Source organism: Primulina eburnea, unplaced genomic scaffold (genome assembly GCF_022965805.1).
Source record: "Primulina eburnea isolate SZY01 unplaced genomic scaffold, ASM2296580v1 ctg443_ERROPOS1800000, whole genome shotgun sequence".
Taxonomy (NCBI): domain Eukaryota; kingdom Viridiplantae; phylum Streptophyta; class Magnoliopsida; order Lamiales; family Gesneriaceae; genus Primulina; species Primulina eburnea.
Window position 1 is genome coordinate 73,865 of NW_027331257.1, and position 26,136 is coordinate 100,000.

The window sequence follows — 26,136 nt, forward strand, 5'->3', positions numbered from 1 at the left end:
TTGATTTTAGTTTTAAAAACATAACTATTAATCTTAAATCAAGTTTTTTTGGTCCTTTGTCGAAAACAATCTATTACGAACAGTTGTTGTTATAATTTAGAAAATGACTTCTATTATTTAGTCTAAAAATCCCTCATAAAAATTAAATAATTTGATGACAACTTATGCATCCTTCCAAATGATGTATTACGTTTCTTTAGGCGTGTTTTGGGCTGAATTGGGCTCGTTTGGTTGTAATGTGAGATGGGCTTTTTTTGGAGGTCCATGTCAGAAAAACTTTCTGTGGGAGGTAATTTGCCATTTAGCCCAGTATAAGCCGCACTTGGGCAGCAGGGGAAAGACTCGATCACAGATCGAAAAATCACTTGCCGGATCGACGTCGACTGCTTCAGCTTCGCCTATCAACGTAAGCTGGTTGTATCATCTCGATTACCCTTTTTTCCCTGAATTTTTGGAGTATTTGTGATTTTTCTTTTGGAAGAGTTCGGTTTCATGTTTGTCGTGGGTGTTTGTGTTTTAGCTTCTTGATCAGTTCGTTTAATGATGTTCTGCTCTGAAATCTGGGAAATTAGGTCAAGGTTTTTAAGATTTTATGGTTGATTCGTGGTGTTGATTATTTTGGGGACTTAAGTATGCTTTCAATCAATGTGTAAATGATTCGATTTCGTGGTTGTTTTGAGAATTGGTGTTTCTTTTTATAATGGTTTAATAGATGTAGAATTTTGGGCAAGGTATGGCGGAATGAAGTTCGTCTGTCCTGACTCACGCTCTTGAATTTTTATTACTATACCCCTGATTTTTTGATTTTTTTTTAATGTTACCGAGTTTGTGTATGGAATAGACGTAAATCTTGATCTTAATGAGGCAAAATACTTATATTCTGTAGGCAAAGTTTGGTGTTTTGCTTCGTGAGAAAGATGGTAGGCTTCAATTATTTTGGATTGATATGAGAATAAATTTCTTAAGCATCTCCCTGATAGGAAAAAAAACAGGCGAAAGCCAATCACAGCTAGGGAGTTCAGGAATGGAGTGCGTAAATTTGTACTGAAATCCCAATAGGTTTGGGGCTATATTTCGTTTATATTATCACTTGATTCACTACCACATGTAGATTATCACCTACATGCTTCTTCAATGTCCACCTGAGAATCTTTGATCCTTGTGCTTGCTTGATCACAATATATTTGTCTTTTACGTGTCAATGGATTAACTACACATATTTTCACTGTCAAATAGTCCATGGTTTATTTATTCGTTGTGACTCATGTTCCTTTCAATCTTTTACATGTAGAATACTTTTTGAACTGCTTTCTTGTGCTAGAATGACATTTTATATTTTCCTAATTGTTTATAGCTGTTTGCCTTACTCTCTAGTTCTTATGCTACAATGACATTCATCATTTGTGGTTTTCCAAAAGTTTGACATGTGGAATGCAGTCTTCAGAAGAATTTTGAACCTTTGTACGTTCATTTTGGATATGATTCTTGTAAAGGCAGGTGGATAAGGATATTTACTGTAATTAACCTAAGATAACTGTAAAATAAGATTGCATCACGTCAGTTGATTAAAAAATTGGCTCATGCAGCATGTCAATTTGAGTGAATGATCAAGATGAGTTACTAAACCTGGGAAATTTCTTATTCCTTAATATAATTTGTTGCGCTACATTAGGACCACTGTCCTTTTTGAGAACTTCTCTACTTTTCCTGCGAATTTAAATTACAATTTATGAAGTATTATGATGCTTTTTTGAGTATCTACTATGCTGACATCGGTGTTCTTGCAATCAATGTTACAGATGTTTGATGATAATGATCTGGGCTTCTTTGCCAACTTTCTTGGTATCTTTATATTTGTACTGGTTATTGCTTATCATTTTGTGATGGCTGATCCGAAATATGATGGCAATTGAAAAGCTTCTTTCGGTATTATTTGGAGACCATGCACTCCAGACCATGCAGTAGTACAAGTGCCTGTCATCAGTTCTGGTTTTTCGAGAAATTTCATTGATGCATAGACTTTTGATGTAGTTGGACCTTTTGCGGGATTGTCATAATACGTGCTGTCAAGCCGTGGTTAAACTTATAAGTTATATGACTGTTTTAATGCTGCAATAAGGATTGTGGCATCTTAGATTGTCCAACTTCCATTTTTTTCCTTTTCTTTTTTTATTTATATGATGCTTTTAATTGTTCTTTTACTTATATCAAGTACAAGTTATTCCCTGTCTGTGTGTATCAATCTTATTTGTTTATATCTTATATCACAAGGAGCCAGCACATATGGTTGAACAGTTACATTTCATACCTGTCATAAGATGTCATTGTGTAGTTTCATACTTTTTTTTATACTTCATTAAAATATACACATCGAAAAGTCATACTTATATTAATGTCTTACCAGTTCCACACTTTCACCCCAATGTACACCCAATACTCCATAGACGTTCCATTAGTTTCCAATATTTTTTTCTTGCAAAGAACTGATGCAAAGCTTTTCGAAGCCCTTTGTTATTTCATCATCTTTCTTCTTCGTCTTTTTCTATCCCCTGTACATTTTCATCTTCTGTTGTCAAACCATATAAATTACTGGATTTCGAGCCTTTCCCGCCTCGTGTCCGGGAACATTCCACATATGTGCTTGCTTACTCATGAGAATGTCTGTTATTCAATAAAACCATACCTTTCTATGCTTCTAAGTGAATAGCTTAAAGATTCCCGGAAAATTTTCCATTCGCTCTCTTAATCATTCCTGGAATTTATTGCTCACGGAACTGTATCTTTCTGGTAGTCGTGAAAGTATATCGAAATTTTACGGGATGAAGTGCCTCATATCCACACTATTAAGTAAAGAAATAACCAGCTTCTGGTAGCAAAATACCGAAAGACGAGCCAGAAATTGGGCTCCAGTGATTCTGCACATGTCGGCCCACTCAAAGTTAAAAGTATAACGTGCCTCTCACAGGTATATGTTTTAACGTTTTAATTAATTTAACTCAATCTAATAGTACTATATTTTAAAATTATAAATTCCTGGTACTTGCGTTTTAAAATCCAAAAATAAAAATAAAAAATTTAATTTATTATAGGATTGTAGCTTCAATAAAAGATTGAGCAAAATAACGTAAAATTATATCTGAAAAAAAGAAGTTTCTATGTATTTGTTATAAAATTATATCTGAAAAAAAGAAGTTTCTATGTATTTGTTAGGGAAATAACAAATTCGAAAAAGAAAAACAAAAATCATTTAAAGAAATGTATTCAGTGACCAAAATAGTGACCAAATTTCAATCATAAAATCATTCCCATGATTGTGAATTTGTGACCCACTCAATTTACTGTTTAATTGGAAAGAATTTTGCATTCGATGCACAAATTACATTATTTTGAAATAAGAGCTCTCTAAAATAATGCAATGAGTGAGATGACCAAATTAATCTGTGTAGACGTTCCGAGGTTTACTAAGAATATAATTTGGACCGATAAAATAAATACCAACTACCAAGCCCCAACAAAAACCTATTGGGCTTTGATCCAAAAGAAAAAAAATGCCTATTGGGCTACTAGGATAATTTTAGACGAACCGAAGCCCACTAAGGACATTTTCAACGGCCATTATTCAATTAGGGTTTTCGAACAATCTGGAAGCTGGAGTTCCTATAAATATTCCCTCATCTAGTATTTTATTCCTCTCTGTAACCCTAATAGTACGAACTTCAGTTTTTAGTTTTTCTTTTTACATTTATTTGTAGACATTTCTTTTCACCGGCTCAGATCTACTTTGCAATGGCGGGAAAGGGCGAGGGTCCAGCAATCGGAATAGATCTAGGAACTACTTACTCATGTGTTGGCGTTTGGCAGCACGATCGCGTTGAAATAATCGCAAACGACCAGGGAAACAGGACGACGCCGTCTTATGTCGGTTTCACCGACACCGAGCGGCTCATCGGAGATGCGGCTAAGAACCAGGTCGCCATGAACCCGATCAACACTGTTTTTGGTGAGATCTGTTTCCTTTGCTTCATTTTTCTCTTCGTTTTTGTTATTGAATTGTGTTGATTTGACACGTTTGCATAGATCTGTGATTTGGATGGTGATTTAGTTGAAATTCTGTATCTTACAATTGATTCCTGTTGCGATGCTTTCTTTCGTTTGATTTTACTGAAAGTTTATTATCTTCGACGCGAGCGTACTTGATTTCAGTTTAGTTTAATAATATGTCGTTATATTTCTTGAAGGGACATGGTTGGGTTTATTCGTTGTGAATAGGTCTTAAATTCCGAGCTTAAATTGTTCGTGCTGCTGATCGTTTGTTTTTCATATGAATTGAAATTCAATAACAAGTAACTGGCTAGGTTTATTAGGTATATGGAATTTGAGGTAGACTTGGAATTCTGTGGATCTTGAAGTTTGTTTTATATATTATTCTGTGAGGATCTAGTTTTTTTATGTTTAGTTCCTACCCATTTCAAGTCCTTAAACTTGCTTTATCATAGCCGCTGGAAGCTTATTTCAGGTTTTTGTGAACATTCAATATGTATGTTTTATTTGTCTATTACTACCTTTTATTATCTTTATTTCTGTATAGGGAAAAATCCTTCCTGACTCTAAACCCGTGTTTTACACGTGTCGCCATTAACTGTAAGTTGAATATTTAAGTAGTATATTTATGAATCTGTGATTGGTTAAACTCATGGTGTAATATCTGTTGAGAAGGAGAAAAGTCCTGAAGTAATTCTTTCACTTTATCTCACACACTGGACAAACTTCAATACCAACACCCAAACACACTGTGCGACATTTCTCATGTTTGGAATTTTCTTTCACCATTATTAGTTGTCTGACTGAAATTGATTCTTGATTATATAGATTTGTTCTCGAAATAATATTGTTATCTTTGTGCTAATTCTTGCTTTTTCCTTCTTTGGCAGATGCAAAGAGGTTGATTGGTAGGAGATTCAGTGATGCCTCTGTGCAAAGTGATATCAAGTTGTGGCCTTTCAAGGTCATTCCTGGACCAGGTGACAAGCCCATGATTGTGGTCAACTACAAGGGTGAAGACAAGCAATTTGCAGCTGAGGAGATCTCTTCCATGGTTTTGATTAAGATGAGGGAAATCGCTGAGGCATACCTTGGTTCAACTGTTAAGAATGCCGTGGTTACTGTCCCAGCATACTTCAATGACTCTCAGCGTCAGGCTACCAAAGATGCTGGCGTCATTGCTGGTATTAATGTGTTGCGTATCATCAATGAGCCTACAGCTGCTGCTATTGCTTATGGTCTTGACAAGAAGGCTACTAGTGTCGGTGAGAAAAATGTCTTGATTTTTGACCTTGGAGGTGGTACATTCGATGTTTCTCTCCTGACCATTGAGGAGGGCATCTTTGAGGTGAAGGCCACTGCTGGTGATACTCACCTTGGAGGTGAAGACTTTGACAACAGAATGGTTAATCACTTTGTCCAGGAGTTTAAGAGGAAGAACAAGAAAGACATCAGTGGTAACCCTAGAGCTTTGAGGAGATTGAGAACTGCTTGTGAGAGAGCAAAGAGAACCCTTTCATCTACTGCCCAAACCACTATTGAGATTGACTCACTTTATGAGGGTATTGATTTCTACTCCACAATTACACGTGCCAGATTTGAAGAACTCAACATGGACTTGTTCAGAAAATGTATGGAACCTGTGGAGAAGTGTTTGAGGGATGCTAAAATGGACAAGAGCACTATCCATGATGTTGTCCTTGTCGGCGGTTCAACCAGGATTCCCAAGGTCCAGCAATTGTTGCAGGACTTTTTCAATGGAAAAGAGCTTTGCAAGAGCATCAATCCTGATGAGGCAGTTGCTTATGGTGCTGCTGTTCAAGCTGCCATTTTGAGTGGTGAGGGTAATGAGAAGGTGCAGGATCTTTTACTTCTGGATGTCACTCCTCTCTCCCTTGGTCTTGAAACTGCTGGTGGTGTCATGACTGTGTTGATTCCAAGGAACACCACCATCCCCACCAAGAAAGAGCAGGTCTTCTCTACCTACTCAGACAACCAGCCTGGTGTCTTGATTCAGGTCTTCGAAGGAGAGAGAACAAGGACAAGGGACAACAACTTACTTGGGAAATTTGAGCTTTCTGGTATCCCTCCTGCACCCAGGGGAGTCCCTCAGATTACAGTTTGTTTCGACATTGATGCCAACGGTATCCTGAATGTGTCTGCGGAGGATAAGACCACTGGTCAGAAGAATAAGATTACCATCACAAATGACAAGGGCAGGCTCTCAAAGGATGAAATAGAGAAGATGGTTCAGGAAGCTGAGAAGTACAAGTCTGAAGATGAGGAACATAAGAAGAAGGTGGAGGCCAAGAATGCATTGGAGAACTATGCCTATAACATGAGGAACACCATCAAGGATGAGAAAATTTCCTCAAAGTTGCCTGCCGCAGACAAGAAGAAGATTGAGGATGCCATAGAGTCGTCCATTCAGTGGCTCGACAACAACCAGCTCGCTGAGGCAGATGAGTTTGAAGACAAGATGAAGGAGCTGGAGAGCATTTGCAACCCAATCATTGCTAAGATGTACCAGGGTGCTGGCGGAGAGGCACCAATGGACGATGAAGGCGGCCCTGCTCCTGCTGGTAGCAGTGGTCCAGGGCCAAAGATCGAGGAAGTTGATTAAACTCTTGTTCGGCTGGACATCTAAGCTTTTTATGGTTCGTATTTTTGGGGTTTTTTACTTTTGATTACTATGTATTTGGTTTTGCTGGATGGATAAAAACTGCCTTTTCTTTTTGGTATTTTGCTTCATGGTCTGGACCTTACTTTTCTATCTGCAATGCAATTGGTACACTCAATATTTTCCTACTTCATGATGCTTCTGTTATGTTACAGCGTTAATTTTTGTAGATTATAGTGTCCTTGAATTTCTCCACGTCTTTCAAACCTCGTGTAAGAAGCTAATTGCGCATTCGTTCACTTGCAATTTAAGAGTGGTGGATTAATAAGAAGCTCTTTCCCCAGGCCCGAATTCCTAAAATTGACTCAGATCTTGAGATCCGGATTAGATAGATTGATTTGTCTGCTTGTGATGCTACAAATATGAAGGGAATCGATATGCGTTGAAACGTGATATATGAACGCATGTTTTTTGCATTTATTTCCCAAGTTGCATCTTCTGTTGGTCCAACTGTATTCAGCTATCGTGTAAGTGGCGAGTTTATGTTGGCCCTTGAGAGCATGCGCGCGGATGTTCTCGTGTACAGTCATGTGGGTCTGCCCGTATTGTAAGCCCATCCTCTTTTTTTATTTTATTTTATCAGATTTCTCTGCAGTTGCATATTGACTATATTTTAAATTTTTTAAAAAATAAGGGCTGAGATGATATGGCGCCGGTCAGAGCCATCCCGAACATTTAAATTTAAATAAAAAATAAGAAAAAAAATATTTTTAAAATCATAGTGTAAAAAAAATTTATGAAATTTCACGTAGTCGTTCATATTTTTTAAATCGAACAATTCTCCTATAAGTTAGCCTCATTGTTTCTTAAAAGAACCACTTCATCCATTTTCTATTTTCATTTGATTTTCAACCCAAATACAAAAAAGAACCATGATCTGAATACTCCCAACGCTTCTCAGTTTCATTCTCAGTCCTAGTCCTTTTCCAAACACAATTTACCGAAAATCAAATTTTGAACTTTATGTTCAACAAAACTTAAGTATCCCAAAATCTAGTTAAAGTCGTCCTACTTTTCAAACCACTTTTTTTAAACCAAGAAAAAAAGAAGAGGCTCATCGCTCAAGGTGACGATGGGTGACGGTGTCAAAATGAGACATTAGACATGAACGAAAGATGAACGTCTCACAGCGTTACGCAATGCTTCTATGAATCCGACACTTGAAAATGATCAAAGTAAGATTAGTTTATGGGAGTTGATTTTGAATAATATAAGCACGGGTTACCAAATGGATAGAAAACACATTCATGAAATAAAATGAGACTACATTTCACGGAAGTTGAGAAATGAAGTGAGCTAAAATGCTCAACCAAAGAGGGACTTCATTTGAAATTAGTGATCCAAGGTTGAGTGAAGTGCAATGTCAATTTTATATCCGTCGTAGTTAATTAGATTTAATTATTTGTAGTTTTTTTTTAATTGCACGTATTTTTTTAAATAATGTGCAGGTTTTAAAATTTTAATTATGTGTAATTTAATTTTTTTAATTATGTATAATTTTATTCAATCTACTTTGAGCCAATAAACCCTAGAGATAGGTTGGCGGAATGGAAATGACTCCTCAATTTCTGACCATTAGCATTATTCTTGTCTCTTCCCAACTCTTGAATCAGGATGGGAATAAACTTTCGTTAATTTTATTGACTATTGGTTATTAAATGAATAACCTTACTTTCAAATGACAACCAAATCCACTTCCAAATGATTCACGAAACTACCGATTCCAAAGTTTCTATTGTAGATTTTAAAGCCGTGGTTGGTGATACTTTTGTCCCACATCGAAAAAATCAAAGATTTAAAATGAGTTTATAATGACTTACAATGGACTTCTATAACAACTTGGGTTAATCATTTTCGTAAAACGGGGACGAATACGAAGTAGTTGTTATAGGGGCTCATTGTGCAGTCACGCAGACACGGCCTCGGGCTCAGGCTCTCGGGGCATGACAGTGGTAAAACCTAAAAACTCTAAATATAAACTTTCTTCGATCTTTAATATATGAAATAAAAACCATTATTTATGAACGAACGTACAAAACGATAGAAATTGTGCAAAAATTTAATGTAAAATTCCAATAAAAATAATTATCAAAGAAACACACATAATTCAATGTTCGAAATGGTCGTGTCCCGCCCATGTACAACCAACCACCAATCACAATTCAAATAATTTATAGTTTATTAAAGAAGCAAGGGAAAATGTTACACCACATATTTTTGACCACTTGTATGTCCAAAATTTCAATAATTAATTGGTGGGGCTTTACAAAAACGTGACAACTATTTTGATCACTAAGTTTGTCTATGGCCCGTACCACGAGATGGTTCATGTTAAGCATGGCGTGTCCTGTTCCTAATAATTTAATAAATCCATACATGATATAAATTTTGGTTTGTCATCTTGTTAAACTCGAATTTTAGAAAAATCTGAGATAAAATATTAGCTTTAAATTATTCCTATTATTATGAGAAGAAGTGGGGTTTCATTTAAAATGAAAAAAGAAGAAGACCATAAGACTGAGCGTTTGCCGTTTTACAAAAAACTATAGCTAGTAGTAATGGTGTAACTCAATTCTTTTAAATCGTACAACAGCTCAACATCACAATGTCGATCACTCTATCAAGCAAGGACAATTATTGTACCCAACAAAGAAGAAGAAGCTAAAGTTATCAAAAGCTAATGAAAGTAGTTGGTGTTATCAATATTAAGTTTGCAGCTTGATTTTTTGATAACTATTTCAAAAAGAGTGTGATCGTTTACATTGACAGATTCAAGATTTGTCGATTGTGAAGGACAGAAACTGGCATGTTTTCAACGTCCATTTATACAAAGTTATAAAAATCGAGGACAAAAATTGAATGAGATCCATCTCTAAGTGGTTATAGGTTATGATCACATCTAGATTTATTCGAGAGATTAACTAAGATAAGGTTCCTCCCTATATTAAGTCGAGCAAAACATGGATATTTGGTTTACCCAAAAAAAATTATAAAGTGGGTGAATGATTGTAACACTTCGATGGTATGACATCAAAAAATTTAAAATACCCTAAATTAGAATACTAAAAAAAATATTTTAATTAATGGATTTTTTCTTTAAAAAAATCAAAACTAAAATAATGAAAAGAATCTTGATTCAAAATTTAATCTAATTAAATATAGATCCTAAAAATTCTAAATTTTAGTATAGATTCTCAATAATTTATATATTAATTGTTTAATTCCAAATGTTATCCAATTTTTTTTTTTTTGGAAAAATAATTGTAAATTTAGAGATATATAAGAAAATGAATAGTTTCACGCATTTCCTCTTTTCTTCAAGACTGCTAAAGAACATAGTGTCCCACAACTTCTGCACAAAACTTATCATGAGCACCGTCACTACCGCGAACTCCACCTCTCCACCGCCGTCTCCGGCGGTGCATCCCCATAACTCCAACTTGACTCCGACGACAGCCATCCTCTGTCTCGTAGCGCTCGTAATTTTACCCATGATCCTCTACACCTTCTTCATAGCAATGAAATGCAACAGAAACCCGTTCCGGCGGACCCCCGCCAGGCCTTCGGCGGATATTAGCAGCAAACTGAAAGACGTGGAGCTGGTTTATGGCTTCAAGTACAGAAAATCAAGAGCGGAAGGCCAGAAAGAGGCGGCGGAAGGCGGCGATCAGTGCCCCGTTTGTCTATCTGTTTTCTGTGAAGGAGAAGAGATACGGCAGCTGAACGCTTGCAGGCACGCGTTCCACGCCACGTGTATTGACATGTGGCTGTATTCTCATTCGAACTGCCCCGTCTGCCGCGCCGCCGTTCTGGTTAAGCGGTTGAAAGGGGCTGTAGTCGTCGGGGAAGACGATTTTCGGCAAGGCCTGCCGGATGCCGAGAATTTGTTGTGATTTAATCTTTAATGAATTTTCAGGTATATTCTTTCCTCCTCTAAATGTAATGCTATATCAAAATCTTGATCGGAGGATAGCAATCTTTTATTCCATATTTTTGTACATAAATTGACAAATAAGTTTCGGACAAACTACGTTTTGTTTTTATATTTGTTACTATGCGATTATAGTTCTGTAAAACTTTAGTCTAAATTATGTATTTTGTAATTTTGACAGTTTTAATTTTTTTTAATCAAGAGTAATGTGGATTCAATGTCATAAAAAATACAAAAAATAAAAATATGCATGATAAAAAAATTAGTTTCCCTATAATTTTCTAATATTACTTGTTATATTTTGTCTTGATATACTAAGCTGGATTTGATAAGAACAAGCAATTACGATTGATACAGTAGATGTATGTATATATATACATATTTTTATATTGATTTATAATTTTGGTCTTTTAAATATCTAAATTTAAGTCTTAATCCATCATTTTACAATTTAAATAATTTTTACTCGTGGGAACATCGATGTGGTGTGGAATGTTAGTAATAGTCATACCACACGTCAGTGTTTCAGCAAACAAAAACTAAAATTACAAAATAATTAAAAATAATAGACTAAAACTGAAATTTTGAACTATTTAAAGGATTAAAATTGCATAAAGATTACTTACGTACATGACCAAAATTATACATTGCTACTTAATTAATAATATATTTTAGGGTAGGGATGCAAGATGTTCGAGCTAGTGTAGTGAGATTCAAGATCAAACTAGAAAATTAATGAGTACAATCCTAAACTTTGAAATAATATTTAAGAATCCAAGTTGAAGTCTATATTCCTACAAGGGAATGTCACTATTAATTCATTTCCTTGTGAAAAGTTCAAAAAGACACCAATTATCTATTAGTTTTTTAAGTACATAGCTGTGGGGTAACTTCATTTTATCGAAGTGGATGGATGCATAACTTATGGATATAATATATACAGAAATTTGAGTTTGTCACGACACGTTTCTTAAGGATTTTGACAAGTAAATCAAACAAGAACCTCTATGGTTTTCCCCCCTGGAAACGAAATGAAATAATCCTCCATGATTAATAATCTATATGGTATCATGTTGACATGAATTCGAGATGTCTCGATTTATAAACTCAATTATAACAATCATTGTAAGGCCCGAGATGTTATCATTTTGTGAGACTCCGAAAATAAAATCGTATTGATGGCATTTTGGTAATTAAGTGGAAAAATAGTTGATTTAAATTTAAGGGTATTTTCGTAATTATTGGATGTCAATGACATTTTCGTAATTATTGAGTAACTGGGCAAAAAATTGGAGAGAAGCCACGTAGCTTCATCTTGCATGCAATATATATATATACGAATTCCTTGACTCCATCAAAGAAAAGAATCGAGCAACTTTCCTAGAAATCCCTTTTGCTTCTCCGTAGGTTCAATTGGGGAGTTTGATAATTCCGTCTACCCGGTTTTGAATCTGAACACGGTGTTGTGTTCCTCTCGTCGACATCTGTAACAGGATGTAAGTTTTATTACGTTTGGACATGTTTTGAAATTATGCTATTGTCAGAATTGAATGGAATTCATATATGATGTTCTTGACATGTTAGACATAATAGAATCGAAGTCAGATTAAGAAACGGACTGATTATGGAATTGTTATGAATTTTTAGGGTATATTGAATTATATCAGACAGATTTGAATTGTGATTGGATTACGGATTGTATTGGATATGTGTTATGGATTGTAACTGTTATCTGGGATATGGTATTGACGGGGATACTGAGTTTGTACCGTTATGCCGATGATTTTGAATTAAATCCAGATTGATCAGATTGTTATTGATTTGAGAGGTATATTGATATGAAATTATTGGTATTGTCATTGCCAGACAGACTGTGAATTCAGGATCTTTGACTGAGCCAGAAACCGACGAAAGAAAGGTATAAGTCAATGTGGTATTGGGAGATGAACTTGAGTCGGTTTAGACTTGGGTTTCCCTAAATCACATACTTTACTTTATTGCATTGATTTCGCACGTGTTAATTGATATACTTGCTCTCTTGATATATAGATAGCATGTATCAGATTACTTGTTCTCTTGATAGATAAACAACATGTATCAGTCGAGTAATCTTGTGACAACCGTGCCTGATAGTGGATGGGATCACCACGGGCACATTGCACAATGTCACAAGATAGTATAGAAATCTTGGGACGGAAGTGCCTGATAGTGGCAGGGATCGCCACAGGCACATTGCACGATGTCTCAAGATAGGATGCTAGCGATAGAGCTACAGTCCATGACGGTTAGGTCAGGACACCGGATGTTGGTTATATCGAGTAAATAGGATTGAAATTCTTCTATTACGGAATTCGATATAGGAACACCATATTTGGTTATATCGAGTAATTGGAACAGAGTTCCTTCTATTACGGAATTCGATATAGGAATACCACATCTGGAAACCAGGATCCCTAGACTAGGATTGAGTCTAGTCTGAATTGTAGAATTGTAATTATGTTTCAGATTTGGATACATATTACTGTTACCTGATTACATGCTTTATATTTGTTTATATGATTGCATGTTTCGTTGATTTATACTGGGATTTATTCTCACTGGAGTTATCCGGCCTGTTGTCTTGTCTGTATGTGTACATGACAACATGTGGGACAGGATCAGGGTCCAGGAGATGAGGAGAGATCGTGATTAGAGTGGAGGCTCCGGACTTGGATTAGAGATAGGGTTGGACACTTGACATTAGTTGTTAAACCTTAGTTTATTTTGAATGCATGCAGTACAATGACTTGTATTGTATTTTATACTGATATGTATATGAGTTTGATCTCACTACGTTCCGCATTTAAAAAAAAAAAAATTTAGACCCTGTTTTAATTGATTAATTAGTCCCAATTATGATTAAGAACTTGATTAGCGTCCGGGTCCCCACAATCATCATTCCACATTTATAAAAAAATCTCGCTTCATGAATATAATCGAATTAGCACTTCAAATATGGAGTTATCGGTAAGCTGAGTTTTTGTGACAATTTTCTTAGAAATTATATAATTTATAATGCTTATTTGAAAACTAACCTGCTACGATGTTTATATAAAATAAGATCAGAGAGAAGTTAAAAATATAGACATTTTAGGTATTAAAAACTATTTTTTATTATCATAATTCAAAAAAATGAATATCATGACAATGTAAAACTAATATAAACAAATGTTTCTCTATATATTTTGGGATTTGTGTCATTGAATTTTCAGAGGATAATTTTGGGACATATAAATTTGTGGTAATATTTGATCTTCCATGTTATTAAAATAACATCTTACAGAATAAGTTTGTGCCAAACAGTTTGTTCTCAAATAATTTTATTATTATTTTTAAAAAAATTACAAGCCCTCATTGTTTTTTTTTTTTTGTTTTTTGGCAAAAACTTGTGTGAGACGGTCTCACGGGTCATATTCGTGAGACGGATCTCTTATTTGGGTCACCCATGAAAAAGTATTACTTTTTATGCTAAGAGTATTACTTTTTATTGTGAATATGGGTAGGGTTGACCCGTCTCACGGATTATGATCCGTGAGACGATCTCACATGAGACTCACTCTTGTTTTTTTTTTGTTTTGTTTTAGAGAATTGATTTTTTATTGACTTCAAACGTTCAACCAATTCTATCATACAAAAAACAGAAGCAAACCAGGAGTATATAAAATGAAGGCGTATCTCTATTTTAAGAAACCCGTTTTATCTTTTAAATTCTAAATGTTCGAGAAGTTAGTTTTGAGTTGAAAGACAATGTATTTTTACCGCTTAAAAGTGTGTGACAATCGGATAATATATAACAAACCACAGTTTATTATTTCAAGAAACTATTGTCGATAGACTGATAAAAACAAAATATTTTCCATTCTCATTAGCTTGTATATCAGATTCAGGATCGAACAATGGGAAAGAAATATTTTGCAATTTTTTTTTATAATATGTGATACCTTTGTCCCACGTCTTGAAATTTAAATATTTAAAATTAGTTTATAATATACTTCTATCATAACTTGGGTTAAATCATTTTCGTAAAGTGTCACACAAGCGCAGGCCTGGGATCGAGGCGTGACATAATATTTCTAATTAATGACTTGCAACTCTTTTTTAACTTTTCATAATAATCCAGATGATTCTTCCACCCACAATGACATAGTTAATATTCATCTTGGTGATATTTGTTAGTTTTAGGTGAACCAAGAATAAAATTCTTGTTTTAGTCCAAAATAATGTATGGGATATTTGATGTAACACTGTAACATAACATCATAAGTTATATCAACAATTATATAACATGAACATAATATTTATATTAGTTCATCCCAAAATTAGGCTACATCAACTTTAAACCTTTCGTTGAAATCATTTTTTATTAATAACAGAAAAGACGAGAGAATTGAGAACACAGATTATTTCTCTCAAAACATTATGATTTTAATATCCAATTTCTCTCCACTAATATTATTCATTTCAAGGATACATATTCCTTAATAAATCTGACAATAAATCCTCTATTTCATTTCTACACTTCTGGTTGTAGATGAGATGATTTTGTTTTTGGTGTGATTTTGAAATAAATAATGAATGAATATTTATATGTGAAATTTAGGGAATAAAACATAATTTTTTTATTTAATCAAACCAACCATTTTTTACTACCTCAAACAATGTGTTGATTTGTTGTTTGTTGAATTCGTAAGGTGGTTTGAATATTAGCAAATAAAACATTGAAGTACAGAAAAATCCAGATAAACAAGAAGCTAATTGACAGATAGACATAACAATCGTATATAAGAGAACGACATTTCAGATATAACCACCAAAACAAGAAATTAAGTGAATGAAAGCTTTGCAATGAATGTGTAAGATCAATTTCCACATAAACAAGAGAGAAGTAATGGAGTTCCATCTTCATTGCTAGCATGTGACAGCAAGTCCCGACTCAATGTTCTTTCATCCGCCCACGATCCCGATTGAGGAGGAGCTACACGCCCTCCATCGAACAAAGGGTTCGAGTCCGAATCGTGAGCAAAATCGTCGGCTCCATATGCGAGGGGACTCGGGTTTGGTCTTCTGTAGTTGGTGGCAGCTGCTCTCCTCTCTGTTTCAAGAAAATGGCCGAGGGACGTGTTCATGCTCACAGCATCAGTGTTCTGCCTGGAACAAAGGGATAAAAACCATGTTCTGGATCTGTAATTCTTCTTGTTTCGAATGGTGGGTTCGGGTAGTCGTCCCCGTGCGGATCTTCGGGAGAGCTCGAGGATGTTGGAAATGCCGATGAGGGTGCCTAAAGTGATGCTTTTGTCGTGGAAGAAGGAGCCAGTTGACTGCAAGAGATGAGGGACAGCATTTCGATCAATCTTGTTACACCATTAAAAATATCATGAGAATCCTAATTAAAGTACTTCTCCTTCAACATACAATTGAAAAATAATCCCGATCAAATTAAGTTTTTGAAAATAAATCTCCTAAAATATGTTTGATGTATTAAAATACAAGTTCACTATCTATTTTTTTTTTCTACCACAAGATAATGAACCACTTACTCCATTATCTATTTGTTTTCACAAAAATAATATGTTACACATACGGATGCATGTGTTTGTGGTAGCTTCTAGAATGATTAAAAATTATCTATGACAAGTTAAATAACAAAAACATAAATCAAAACTAACGAAATGGATTAATTGTGGATTATCATCACAATTTGCTTCTTATTATATGATCTCACGTCTTTTATGAAATCAAACCCACAAATTTTATATATTTTGAAAATGTTTCACTGAAGCAGGGAAGGATATATAATATATAAAAAATATAACGAAGTGAGACTGCACAGTCCAAGAAATCAAGGGCATAATTGAAGGCCATGTGAAAAGAGCAAAGTGCGTCTGCTGCAGCTTTCGACTTTTAATGTGGCAGAGGACCCAATATATGTATATCTGACACACTTGTAGACCACCGATTATACATAAAGAATTAGATGCCAATTCTTTCAGTAAAGAGTTTGTTTTTGACCCAATTTATTTGATTTGTCACCCACAAAATAAAAAGAAAGGGAACATAATAAGTAAACCAGTTATGGTTACCCACAAATAGTTCGAACGGGCGACCTTTAATATGTCTTGATTGATAGTCCTATAATCGACGACGACAGAGAAAAGGAAATTTTCCAGAGACGCATTGGAGATAATACAGAAAGATAACAGATATTCTCATATATTTCGTGTGCATAAACACAATTTTAACATTAAACAATTATTTATTTTACTATTACTGGAAGAAGATAGAACACAGTCCCACTTCTTACGACCATGAATGCATTCTATAGATGATGGTAAATATAATGGTTTTTTTTTTCTTTTTTAAATGAACGGAAAATAAAATATAAGAAGAAAAAAGGTAACTAACGAGGGTGTCAAGATCGGAAGAAGAATCAGAAGAAGAGAGTGGGGAGCGAGTGAGCAAAGTGTTGAAAGAGTGGGAAGCATTAAGCTCGCGATTTCTGAGTGGTTGCAGGCCCAGTGGCCACCCTTCTTCCTGAACAACATCAAATTTCATTTGTGATATGAATATATACGCAAGATATACAGTACATTTGTGCACACACACACACATATATACCTGTTCAGCCATTGGGCGTGTTGCCTCCTCCTCCTCCTCCTCCTCCTCCCTCCTCAAGATAGCGGTGGGGTGAAGGAGCTAGCTATTTATTGGGAGGCGAGGTGGCTTCATTCCATTTCAAGGGAAAGAGTTACCAGTTTTTCTGGAGTAGAAAAAGAAATGGTATGAGTGGAGCAAGACGCTGGATTTGGGGTTTATTTATGGTATATGCCTCCTACTGTATATATCACTAATTTCGTTTATCTGTTACATCTACAAACATTAATGATAAATTCAAAGTATAGAGATTTTTGACAATTGATATTTTTATATCGGTGTGAAATTGAAAAGTTTTCTAATATTTTTGTATCTGTGTTTGGATTTTTTTTTATTAATATACTAAAAGTTAGTTACAACAGAGTTTAAGTTTAACTTTTAATGAATAATATATATAATTAATTAATGAATCTTTATATATTATATGTTGTCTCAGAGTATACGAATGAATCTTTATTGGAGAATATGTATGTTACTTTGATAATATATTTAAAGCCACGAGGTTTTATACCTATTTTTCTCATTGTAATTTTGGTTATGATAAATGAAATCTTATAATTCTATCTAATACATAAAAAATTCAATTACCAAACGAATCTCACATCTATCACGATTTTCGTTCATGCATCATGAAATAATGGGATCGCACGCTTGGCAAAAACAAAAGCATTTCGAATCATGTTGACTACAAAAGTTGGGACAAAGGAGGATTTTAGTAGTCTTCATTCAAATTTATAATAGTGACTTCACTCTAGATATCATTGCGTCGTACTTAATAATTACCATATAAATCCTCCCAATTTGATGTTAAATATATATTATGTAATATAATTGATTGAATCAATGTTTTGATAGCATATTACAATTAACAGACTAAACGTTTCTCAATCGGTGCAACATACATTTTTTGTGCACACATTACGTGTTTGTATTATGTTTTTTTAATTTTTTTTAAAGTTTCATCTATTATTGTAATTAATTCCTGAAATACGGATGATTTCGATTTTTTTTTTACCATAAGTGAAAGATAACTAATATGTTAATTATCCAAGTCGACAAGGATGATACGACACTTTCACTAATTTGCGGAATTTTCAATCAAGAAAAAATAGTATATTTTTTTTCTAACCAATCAATGTCAGAACAATGAGGGCCTATGAAAACAAATGAACCATCCAAAAAAGGGTGTGAATTGATTGGGTTTGACTAAAGATTCCATCGAACAAATCAATTTGCTAAATGTGAGCGACGGGTTCTCTTTTACATGAGAAATAAACTTTATATATTAAATTTTATTGAAACTCAGATTTCATATCCCAAACTGCGGTTTATTTCATCCTATCTTTGTGGACATTGTCCCATGATAAGATGAATAGTTAAGATTTACCTATGCATATATAAGACCCATTTTTTGTTTAAAATTGTATGTGTGGTAAGACCTTATCCGTTAAAATGAAGTGAGGTATGCTGTATCGGAGTACTGTGTTGATTCTATCCTACATGTAGGGGCATTACCTCATGATAGAATCAAGGGTCCAAATTTAACCACATATACATGTGGTCCAATAATTTTTTTAAAATCACATATGTGTGTGAATCATGTCCATCCAAATCATGCGAGGACAGTGCCCCCCACATGTAGCATCGAAGCTACCGGAGTACTGAGTACTGAACTCCAGAATCCACAGTAATAACTATTTTTTAAGGATGGGTTTATCTGATCGGTATAGCCAGTTCTGTGTAGAGAAGGCAATCCACTCCGACATTTTATTTCATATCCCAAAATGCATATATCAAGTCTATAATTCATTTTATGTAAAAATGTGGATTTTCCCTCTCCTATAAAAACCCAATTATATAAAACCTAAAAACAAACGTCATCGTATTATCAAATATTTGTCGTTTTATCGAAAATATATAGCTGACAGTAATTATGCAACTCAAATATGTTAAACTGTGAAAAGTCTAAACACCAGGTGTTGACAACTCTCATAGCATGAACAATACAATTCCAAATCGTATTCATCACAATCTATGAAATCGACGCGTGACAACTGAATGATCAAACACATGTCATTTTACCAAAAGTTATAACAAATGATAACTTTACAACTCATATATTTTAAACCGTAAAACAACTCAAGCGCCATGATTTGATAGCTCTAGCAGTGACAATTATTGTACCTCATTTAGGTTGTGCTTGGATGGAAGAATATGAATTTAAGAAAGTATTTGAAGAGGAAGTTTGAAATGACTAATTGTTCATATGTATTTGAAATCTACCATAATTGTTTAAAATATAACTATTTAGGATTTAAAAATCATTGCTAGTAAATTTGTCCAAACAAACCAATTGATTTTTTATCATAAATTTGAAAATTTTAACTTTAAATCTATCAATAAAAATGCATATCTACACTCTCAGTTACGTTTTTTTTTCTATTTTCTGCAATCACTAGGTTGAACATCCGAGAGGCTTTGTCGGAAACCACACCATCTCATCGCCTCTTTGTTCATGATACTTCATGTTATTATTGCCCAAAAAAATCAACAAAAATATTGTTTGCACCAAAAAAATAAAGAAATTTTGCAAATAAGTATATCAATCAAACAATGCACCGCATATAATCTCAAATCTATCAACAATACATAATATTCTAATTTAATAGCCTGCGTGAAAATCATAATTCACAAAATTAATATTGTTATTATTTCACAGCCAACTCCTATGAATGAAGAGGCATCCAGCATTTTTTTTTTAAAAAAAAATAAAAACTATCAGGCACGAAGGTCGAAGTTTAGCGTCGGTGGAATAATTGAAATAATTGTCGAAGACATGAAATCGTGGGTCCGTTGGCCCAGTTTTGGAGATTCACAAATCAATTGGCAAGCAGGTGAAATGAAAAAGGTCGCAATTTTATGGATTTCAATACTTGGAAAATAATTAAAAATCACACGTTTTCATTTAGTGGAAGATGTTGATGCCCCCAAGACCACGAATATGGTTGAGCAAAATGATTAATCGAGTTAATCGAATTTGACATTTTAATTGATGACAAAAACTTGTGTGAGATGGTCTCACGAGTCTTATTTGTGAGACGAATCTCTTATTTGGGTCATTTACGAAAAAGTATTACTTTTCATGCTAAGAGTATTACTTTTTATTGTGAATATGGGTAGGGTTGACCCGTCTCACAGATTAAAATTCGTGAGACGGTTTCACATGAGACCCACTCTTAATTGATTTATTGATTTTAATTTTATAAAAATTGGATTCAGTTGGACTATAATAAGACAAAAATTTGTGTGAGACGATCTCATGAGTCATATTTGTGAGACATATATCTTATTTGGGTTATCCATGAAAAAGTATTATTTTTTATGCTAAGTGTATTAATTTTTATTGTGAATATGAGTAAGGTTGACCCATCTCATAGATTAAGATCTTTGATACGGTCTCACATGAGACTCACTCCTATAATAAATTCTGCATTGGTTATCTTTTTGAAAGCGATTAATCGAAGCTGACTGAACTTTTAATAAGAAACAAAAGGATTAAAATTGTGTTGGTAAATAGTTAAAACATTATTTTTGATACTGGAATAGATAAACGGCTAAAATTTATCAATGACAAATAGTCAGAGAGGTAATCTTGATATTTAAATATGTAAATGGCCAAAATATCACTCTTAAATATATAGGAAAAAAATAAATATTTTTCTATATATATACACATACACACACGTTTGATCTTCAAATGAACATAATTAAAAGAAGAAAAAGTAGGTGTCATCCACCACTAAATCAGTAGCGCTGTTGCTCACATTGTCAACCCAATGCATCGTTCAGCGATCAAATGAAAATGTCCCATAAACGCTATTTTTTCATTTGTGATTCAAAAATACTTGATACATCTGATACAAATACAGAATCGTTTAGCCGATGGAAACGTCCTAACCTTTCGGAAAGTTGAACTATTGACTTGGTTTTCTATGCTTGATTTTGTAAATCTTTAGTGTGGCTAGATGCACAAGATACATTGGAATGGATAGCTATCGAATCGAAACACAGTTGGTTGCGGTGTTCCGAGGTTGAATCTATTGTGTCATTACTCTCTTCCTAGGTGTAAGAACATTGATCGATCATATAACTGCTACAAAATGCGTACCTTCATGCCCGTTTTAGTCATGTTTATTGGCTTGACATTTGAATCGTTGTTCTATCCCTGACCATGGCTTGCACCAGGCCTGTATTCTCCGATGCCAAGCAAGTCCTGCAAATATTTCGGTATCACTTTTTTTACAGAGTAGAAACCAACTAAAATGAATACGGCTGGAGATAATATAATTAATCTGTTAGTAGAGACAAAAATGCACAAGTGCCATATAGAAAAAGACAGTCTTGGATAGTCTACACACAGAGGAGAAAAGACAAAGGGACTGGGCCAAGCACTAATGCTATATAATCACTTATCCTTTTGTTGTTTTTTTATGTCCAGAATGGAAAAGCATTGATAGTCACAAACTCACAATATATCCACAAAACACTCCCATACGTTATTCTTGTTTTATTTTTCCAATGTCTATTGACTATTGTTATCAACGTGGTCCATAGTGATATAATTTTGAATTCTCATCACTCGAACCGCACAATCCATGTTGGAACAATGTTTGAACTTGAAGCAAATTCAAAAAAAAGACAGCCCCTTACTATCAGATTAGCTATATGTAATGATAATCTCAAGTCCAGAAGTAGCTTCTGCTAAACTTTTGGACAACACAGCAAGGGGAAGAAAGAAAGGTAAGTACACCGAAGTAGTTGAGCAACTAAACCTGCCTTGCAATGGTAAAGGTTGACACGAAATTGAAGTACTTCAAGATATAGCTATTTGACTCCATATATTAAAATGACCACTCATCCAAAATTCTGAAGAATCAAAGAAATTATACTGAAGGTAAGGAAATAAGCATCTGGTAAAGAAGTACACACCTGGCATGCCTTATTTTTGGCTCTAGTTTCCGCTGTGCTGGGAATATCATGGTTTGGTTTCATGAACCTCTTCTCACGCCGTTCACATGAACCCCAACCATCTGAAAACCTCCCACCCCTAGCCAAAGAGAAAAGGCAAATTTCGAAAGGCAAAAACAAAAGTGAGGAGAAATCAATATTTACATTCTGTGGTGGGATAAGATTTAATTGATATAAGCTTTGCATAACGTGATAAACCCAATAAAAAAAACCTAACAACATACTGCATGTACGCACGGACAACAAACTCAGCACGCTGAACGTTTCGGTTCTCATCAAATTCAATGGTCTTGTCTTTAATTTCATAGGACAGATTGAAGTAAAATGAAATCTTCCTCCAGCCTGCAGCGAAAATATTTCTTAAACACACATTTTCTGAATCATGAACCAACTCTACTCATGGCAAACATGCATTACTAACATGAAATTTACCGGATTTCTTAATGTAAGGATTTCCGGATATCATAGTGTAATCACTTTTCTCCAATATCTGTCCACAAAAGTGTGAAATTCAATAACAGAAAACCAATGTTTTTCCTGATATAAGACGTTTTAACATTGGTCGTCACCCTTCCTATGGCATGAGCTGCTTATAGAGTTATCAATTGGTAAATTACATCCAAGATGTCCATATATTAAGTCAATTGCGTCGAAAATAAATTTTACCAGTGTTATATAGTGTAAAAACGACCCCCAAATTTAGACCACAAATACCATTCAAGGAGTTCATATTTCAAGTTCTCGATAGGATATTTTCCGAGAACGTGAACTAAGAGTTAAAAGAGTAATAACTTGAAAAACAAGATAAACTTCTGCATTGGTGCCAAGAACTACTGCCAGTAGGCAGTAAATAAAAATACTTCATATCTTACATCCTATTTCCGAAAGAGTTGACGACAATCTCCACGAACTTTATACCACAGAAAATAGCCAAATGGATTAGTAGTACATGGAAGCGCAACCTTCCCTTTATCCCTTAACTTCTCCTGGAATATGAACTCTTACCAATTTTCCAATGCTAGGTCCTATTCAACAGGTATCAAATTCTTCTACAGAAGTACAGAAGAAGTACACAACCACAAAAGAGTCGGATATAAAAAAGGGAGCACATTATGTGATCAGCCACGTTGATTTTTTTAAATGAATTTGACAATTCTAATGTCCACTAGAAATTTGATAAATCCAACAAAATAGAAGAATGAAATCAGCAAAATAACAAAACGCCAATGACTCAATCAACTACTCACCGCCATGGCAGCATTTTGGTACTCCTTAAAGAGCGAAACAGTGGGAAACTGACCAGCCAAGCTATGTCTCAAAATCTTCTCCTCACTGAATCCGGAACTTACCGGCGACGCACCAGGACTGTAATTCGTCACCGAGATGTTTCTTGCCTCCGGAGAACCAACAGAAGACATAGGAGGAGTGACAGGCGGACGGTGCACGTGCTTTACCACGACTAGTGGAGCAGGGCTCGATTTGCTCAGCTCGGGAACGCGGGGTCCGCTGCTTGATTTGGAGATTTTGTGAGGGCGGTGATTCTGCACGACCTCGCCGTCAGGGTGATTGAGATAATGGCGGTGGTTACGGTGGTGGTCGGGTGAGGGGATAGGAAAAGGAATGGGGGTAAGGGGTTTGGTGCGGGGTTTAGGAGTGATGGCGGAGAGGGATGCTGCGGCGGCGGAGTCGATCACTGCCCATAATTCGGCATCGTCGAGGTCTTTATCTTCAACCAAGTAGCGTATCGGAGTCGCCATGCTGCCGTACGAGGATTTCACCTTCGTCTTCGATTTGAGCTTTTGGAGCTTGGACAGCAGAGGGAGAATCGCGGGCTGAGATTCAAATCGAAGTGCCCTGTACGATGTCGTATCATGGATTCACCTCTCCAGTATTCAATCACCCGATAACTCAATGGGACTGTCCAATGTTGCCATATGTACGGATGATATAAAAATTTGTAATTTTAATATTTGTGATTTGCTTTTTTTTTTTTATAGAAAAAATATAGTGATTTTTTTATTTGTTTAATATTTTGGCATTTAAAAGTGATTTTTTAATTTATTTTAATTTGGAGAAAATTTAAATATATTAGAATAACTAATATACAAACTCAAAATAGTTTTGGATTTAAATAAATATTTTTCAAATGAATCAATAAAATGATTTTATTTTAGACGAGAAAAATTTGACATTCATCGGATTCAAAAACACTCAAATAGGTATGATGAATTTAGTTATGAATTCACAATTTTTGGATTTCAAAATAAAAAACATGGGAGACATATTGCATTAAAATTAACTGAAATATAACAAAAGTGGAATTCAAGTCAATCATAAGCCTTTGAGGAGACTGTTTGCTAGGAAATTTCATGATATCCGCGTATTTTCAAGGATGTAGTTAATCAACCATTTTTATTTTTAAAAAAAATTAAAATAATAACCTTTTCATATATCCTTCCTTCGGTTTTTTACTTGCAATAAAAAACATGTATTGATTGACACATGACAAAATGAATCACAAGCCAAAATGATAAACATATGGTTCAAAAAATCAATAAATACGGAACATTTAATCATATTCTTCAAAAATCATCTCGGGCGAAACTCGGTAATGGACAAGACATTTTTTGATGTTTCAATAGAGTGATCAGACATATTTTGGGATGATGATTTGGTCGACTTCAATCCTTTTGAATCATATGCCGGAAAAATTGTCATCTTCGTATCGTAATCACTGGTAGTGAAAAATACTGGCTCCAGAGGTACCGGAAGAGATATGGTAAAGCTACTAAGCATCAGAACGACGGAAGCCATTGTTGGTCTAAAATGATTTATTTTTCTTGCCAGTTATGATTTCTAGGATCAGTACACCAAAGCTAAATACGTCCGATTTAACAGAGAACTGTCCATGCATTGCATATTCTGGAGATATATCCACTGCAATATGCAAGTTGTTAGTATCTGTATGTGAGAAAAAATTAGTGTATCCACTGAACATATGGAGCAGCCTATATGAGATAAATGGAAAGAAATGGCGAACCAATTGGGAGTGAAAGGGCTATGAATCCACCCAAAATAAATTTATCGAAAAAATGAATGTTCCGAACCTATCGGTTAATGACCATGAAGACATGTCTCATTCTCCTAAAATGATTTTGGATATGTTCCTACTTGAAGTGAGACAACACTTACTATGTTCCCACAATTCTGTTGGTATTGCCCTGAGTTTCATCTGCGGCGAACAACCTCGCCATTCCAAAGTCTGCAATTTTAGGGTTCATTTCACCATCTAAAAGTATATTGCTAGCTTTAAGATCACGGTGAATTATTTTGATTCGAGATTCTTCGTGCAAATATAGAAGTCCCCTCGAAATTCCTCCTATGATCTTGTAACGTGTCTCCCAATCCAAATAGTTGCACTTAACCGGATCTGCAGTACACTTTGAGTGTGTTTGGTTGATGTGATTAACCAATGATAAATAAATAATCACACCTTTATCTAATGTTTGGTTAAAGTTTTAAGATATATTAATAATCCTTTTGACTTGGTTTAAAATCTAATTTTATGATTAATTTTTTGATTATTAATCTAATAAATTAGGTGGGATAAATTATCATCACACCACAAATGACCTTTTTCTCCTTCTCTTATTTCAAAACCCTACTCACGGTATACATAAAGGAAGAGTAACTTATGGTCACTCGTGGTACATCAATTTTTTTTTCATAATATCATATTTTTTGAATGAAAAAATATAATACAATT

General features: G+C 34.6%; 5 protein-coding genes across 6 annotated transcripts; 3 read left to right on the top strand and 2 right to left on the bottom strand.

Annotated features, from left to right (window-relative positions):
* The first annotated feature begins 271 nt into the window (after window positions 1–271).
* Window positions 272–2,144, top strand: LOC140821174 (dolichyl-diphosphooligosaccharide--protein glycosyltransferase subunit 4A). The gene is made up of 2 exons (XM_073181591.1): window positions 272–406; window positions 1,800–2,144. Exon 2 carries the CDS (start codon window positions 1,800–1,802, stop codon window positions 1,911–1,913), a length of 114 nt encoding a protein of 37 aa, XP_073037692.1. The 5' UTR covers window positions 272–406; the 3' UTR covers window positions 1,914–2,144.
* A 1,531-nt stretch (window positions 2,145–3,675) lies between these two features.
* Window positions 3,676–6,854, top strand: LOC140821169 (heat shock cognate 70 kDa protein 2). Its single transcript, XM_073181586.1, has 2 exons — window positions 3,676–4,000; window positions 4,932–6,854. Exons 1-2 carry the CDS (start codon window positions 3,787–3,789, stop codon window positions 6,662–6,664), a joined length of 1,947 nt encoding a protein of 648 aa, XP_073037687.1. The 5' UTR covers window positions 3,676–3,786; the 3' UTR covers window positions 6,665–6,854.
* Window positions 6,855–9,980: 3,126 nt separating this feature from the next.
* On the top strand, window positions 9,981–10,785 carry LOC140821170 (RING-H2 finger protein ATL33-like). Its single transcript, XM_073181587.1, has one exon. The coding sequence runs from the start codon at window positions 10,009–10,011 to the stop codon at window positions 10,612–10,614; it is 606 nt and encodes a 201-aa protein (XP_073037688.1). The 5' UTR covers window positions 9,981–10,008; the 3' UTR covers window positions 10,615–10,785.
* A 4,646-nt stretch (window positions 10,786–15,431) lies between these two features.
* LOC140821166 (uncharacterized) lies at window positions 15,432–17,527 on the bottom strand. The gene is made up of 3 exons (XM_073181584.1): window positions 17,307–17,527; window positions 17,094–17,222; window positions 15,432–16,009 (listed from the first exon to the last, which is right to left on the bottom strand). Exons 1-3 carry the CDS (start codon window positions 17,316–17,318, stop codon window positions 15,551–15,553), a joined length of 600 nt encoding a protein of 199 aa, XP_073037685.1. The 5' UTR covers window positions 17,319–17,527; the 3' UTR covers window positions 15,432–15,550.
* Window positions 17,528–21,087: 3,560 nt separating this feature from the next.
* LOC140821163 (uncharacterized) lies at window positions 21,088–24,357 on the bottom strand. Of its 2 annotated transcripts, none has more exons than XR_012115663.1 (5): window positions 23,618–24,357; window positions 22,792–22,860; window positions 22,595–22,712; window positions 22,332–22,449; window positions 21,088–21,615 (listed from the first exon to the last, which is right to left on the bottom strand). XR_012115663.1 is itself a non-coding variant. In XM_073181578.1 (5 exons), exons 1-5 carry the CDS (start codon window positions 24,125–24,127, stop codon window positions 21,562–21,564), a joined length of 858 nt encoding a protein of 285 aa, XP_073037679.1. In that variant the 5' UTR covers window positions 24,128–24,351; the 3' UTR covers window positions 21,092–21,561. The 2 variants fall into 2 exon arrangements, 1 of the variants encoding a protein (XP_073037679.1); XM_073181578.1 differs by having other exon boundaries at window positions 21,092–21,615; window positions 22,803–22,860; window positions 23,618–24,351.
* Between the last annotated feature and the right edge of the window lie 1,779 nt (window positions 24,358–26,136).

Bases quoted from the DNA above. Each gene is read 5' to 3' on its own strand.
- LOC140821174 (XM_073181591.1), top strand. From the start codon at position 1,800: ATGTTTGATGATAATGATCTGGGCTTCTTTGCCAACTTTCTTGGTATC.
- LOC140821169 (XM_073181586.1), top strand. From the start codon at position 3,787: ATGGCGGGAAAGGGCGAGGGTCCAGCAATCGGAATAGATCTAGGAACT. The intron at 4,001-4,931 runs GTGAGATCTGTT...CTTCTTTGGCAG, and splicing joins CCCGATCAACACTGTTTTTG to ATGCAAAGAGGTTGATTGGT.
- LOC140821170 (XM_073181587.1), top strand. From the start codon at position 10,009: ATGAATAGTTTCACGCATTTCCTCTTTTCTTCAAGACTGCTAAAGAAC.
- LOC140821166 (XM_073181584.1), bottom strand. The intron at 16,010-17,093 runs GTTAGTTACCTT...CATCTCTTGCAG, and splicing joins CTTCCGATCTTGACACCCTC to TCAACTGGCTCCTTCTTCCA.
- LOC140821163 (XM_073181578.1), bottom strand. From the start codon at position 24,127: ATGGCGACTCCGATACGCTACTTGGTTGAAGATAAAGACCTCGACGAT. The intron at 22,713-22,802 runs GTAAATTTCATG...TTTTCGCTGCAG, and splicing joins TCCTTACATTAAGAAATCCG to GCTGGAGGAAGATTTCATTT. The intron at 21,616-22,331 runs GTGTGTACTTCT...AAATATTTGCAG, and splicing joins CCAAAAATAAGGCATGCCAG to GACTTGCTTGGCATCGGAGA.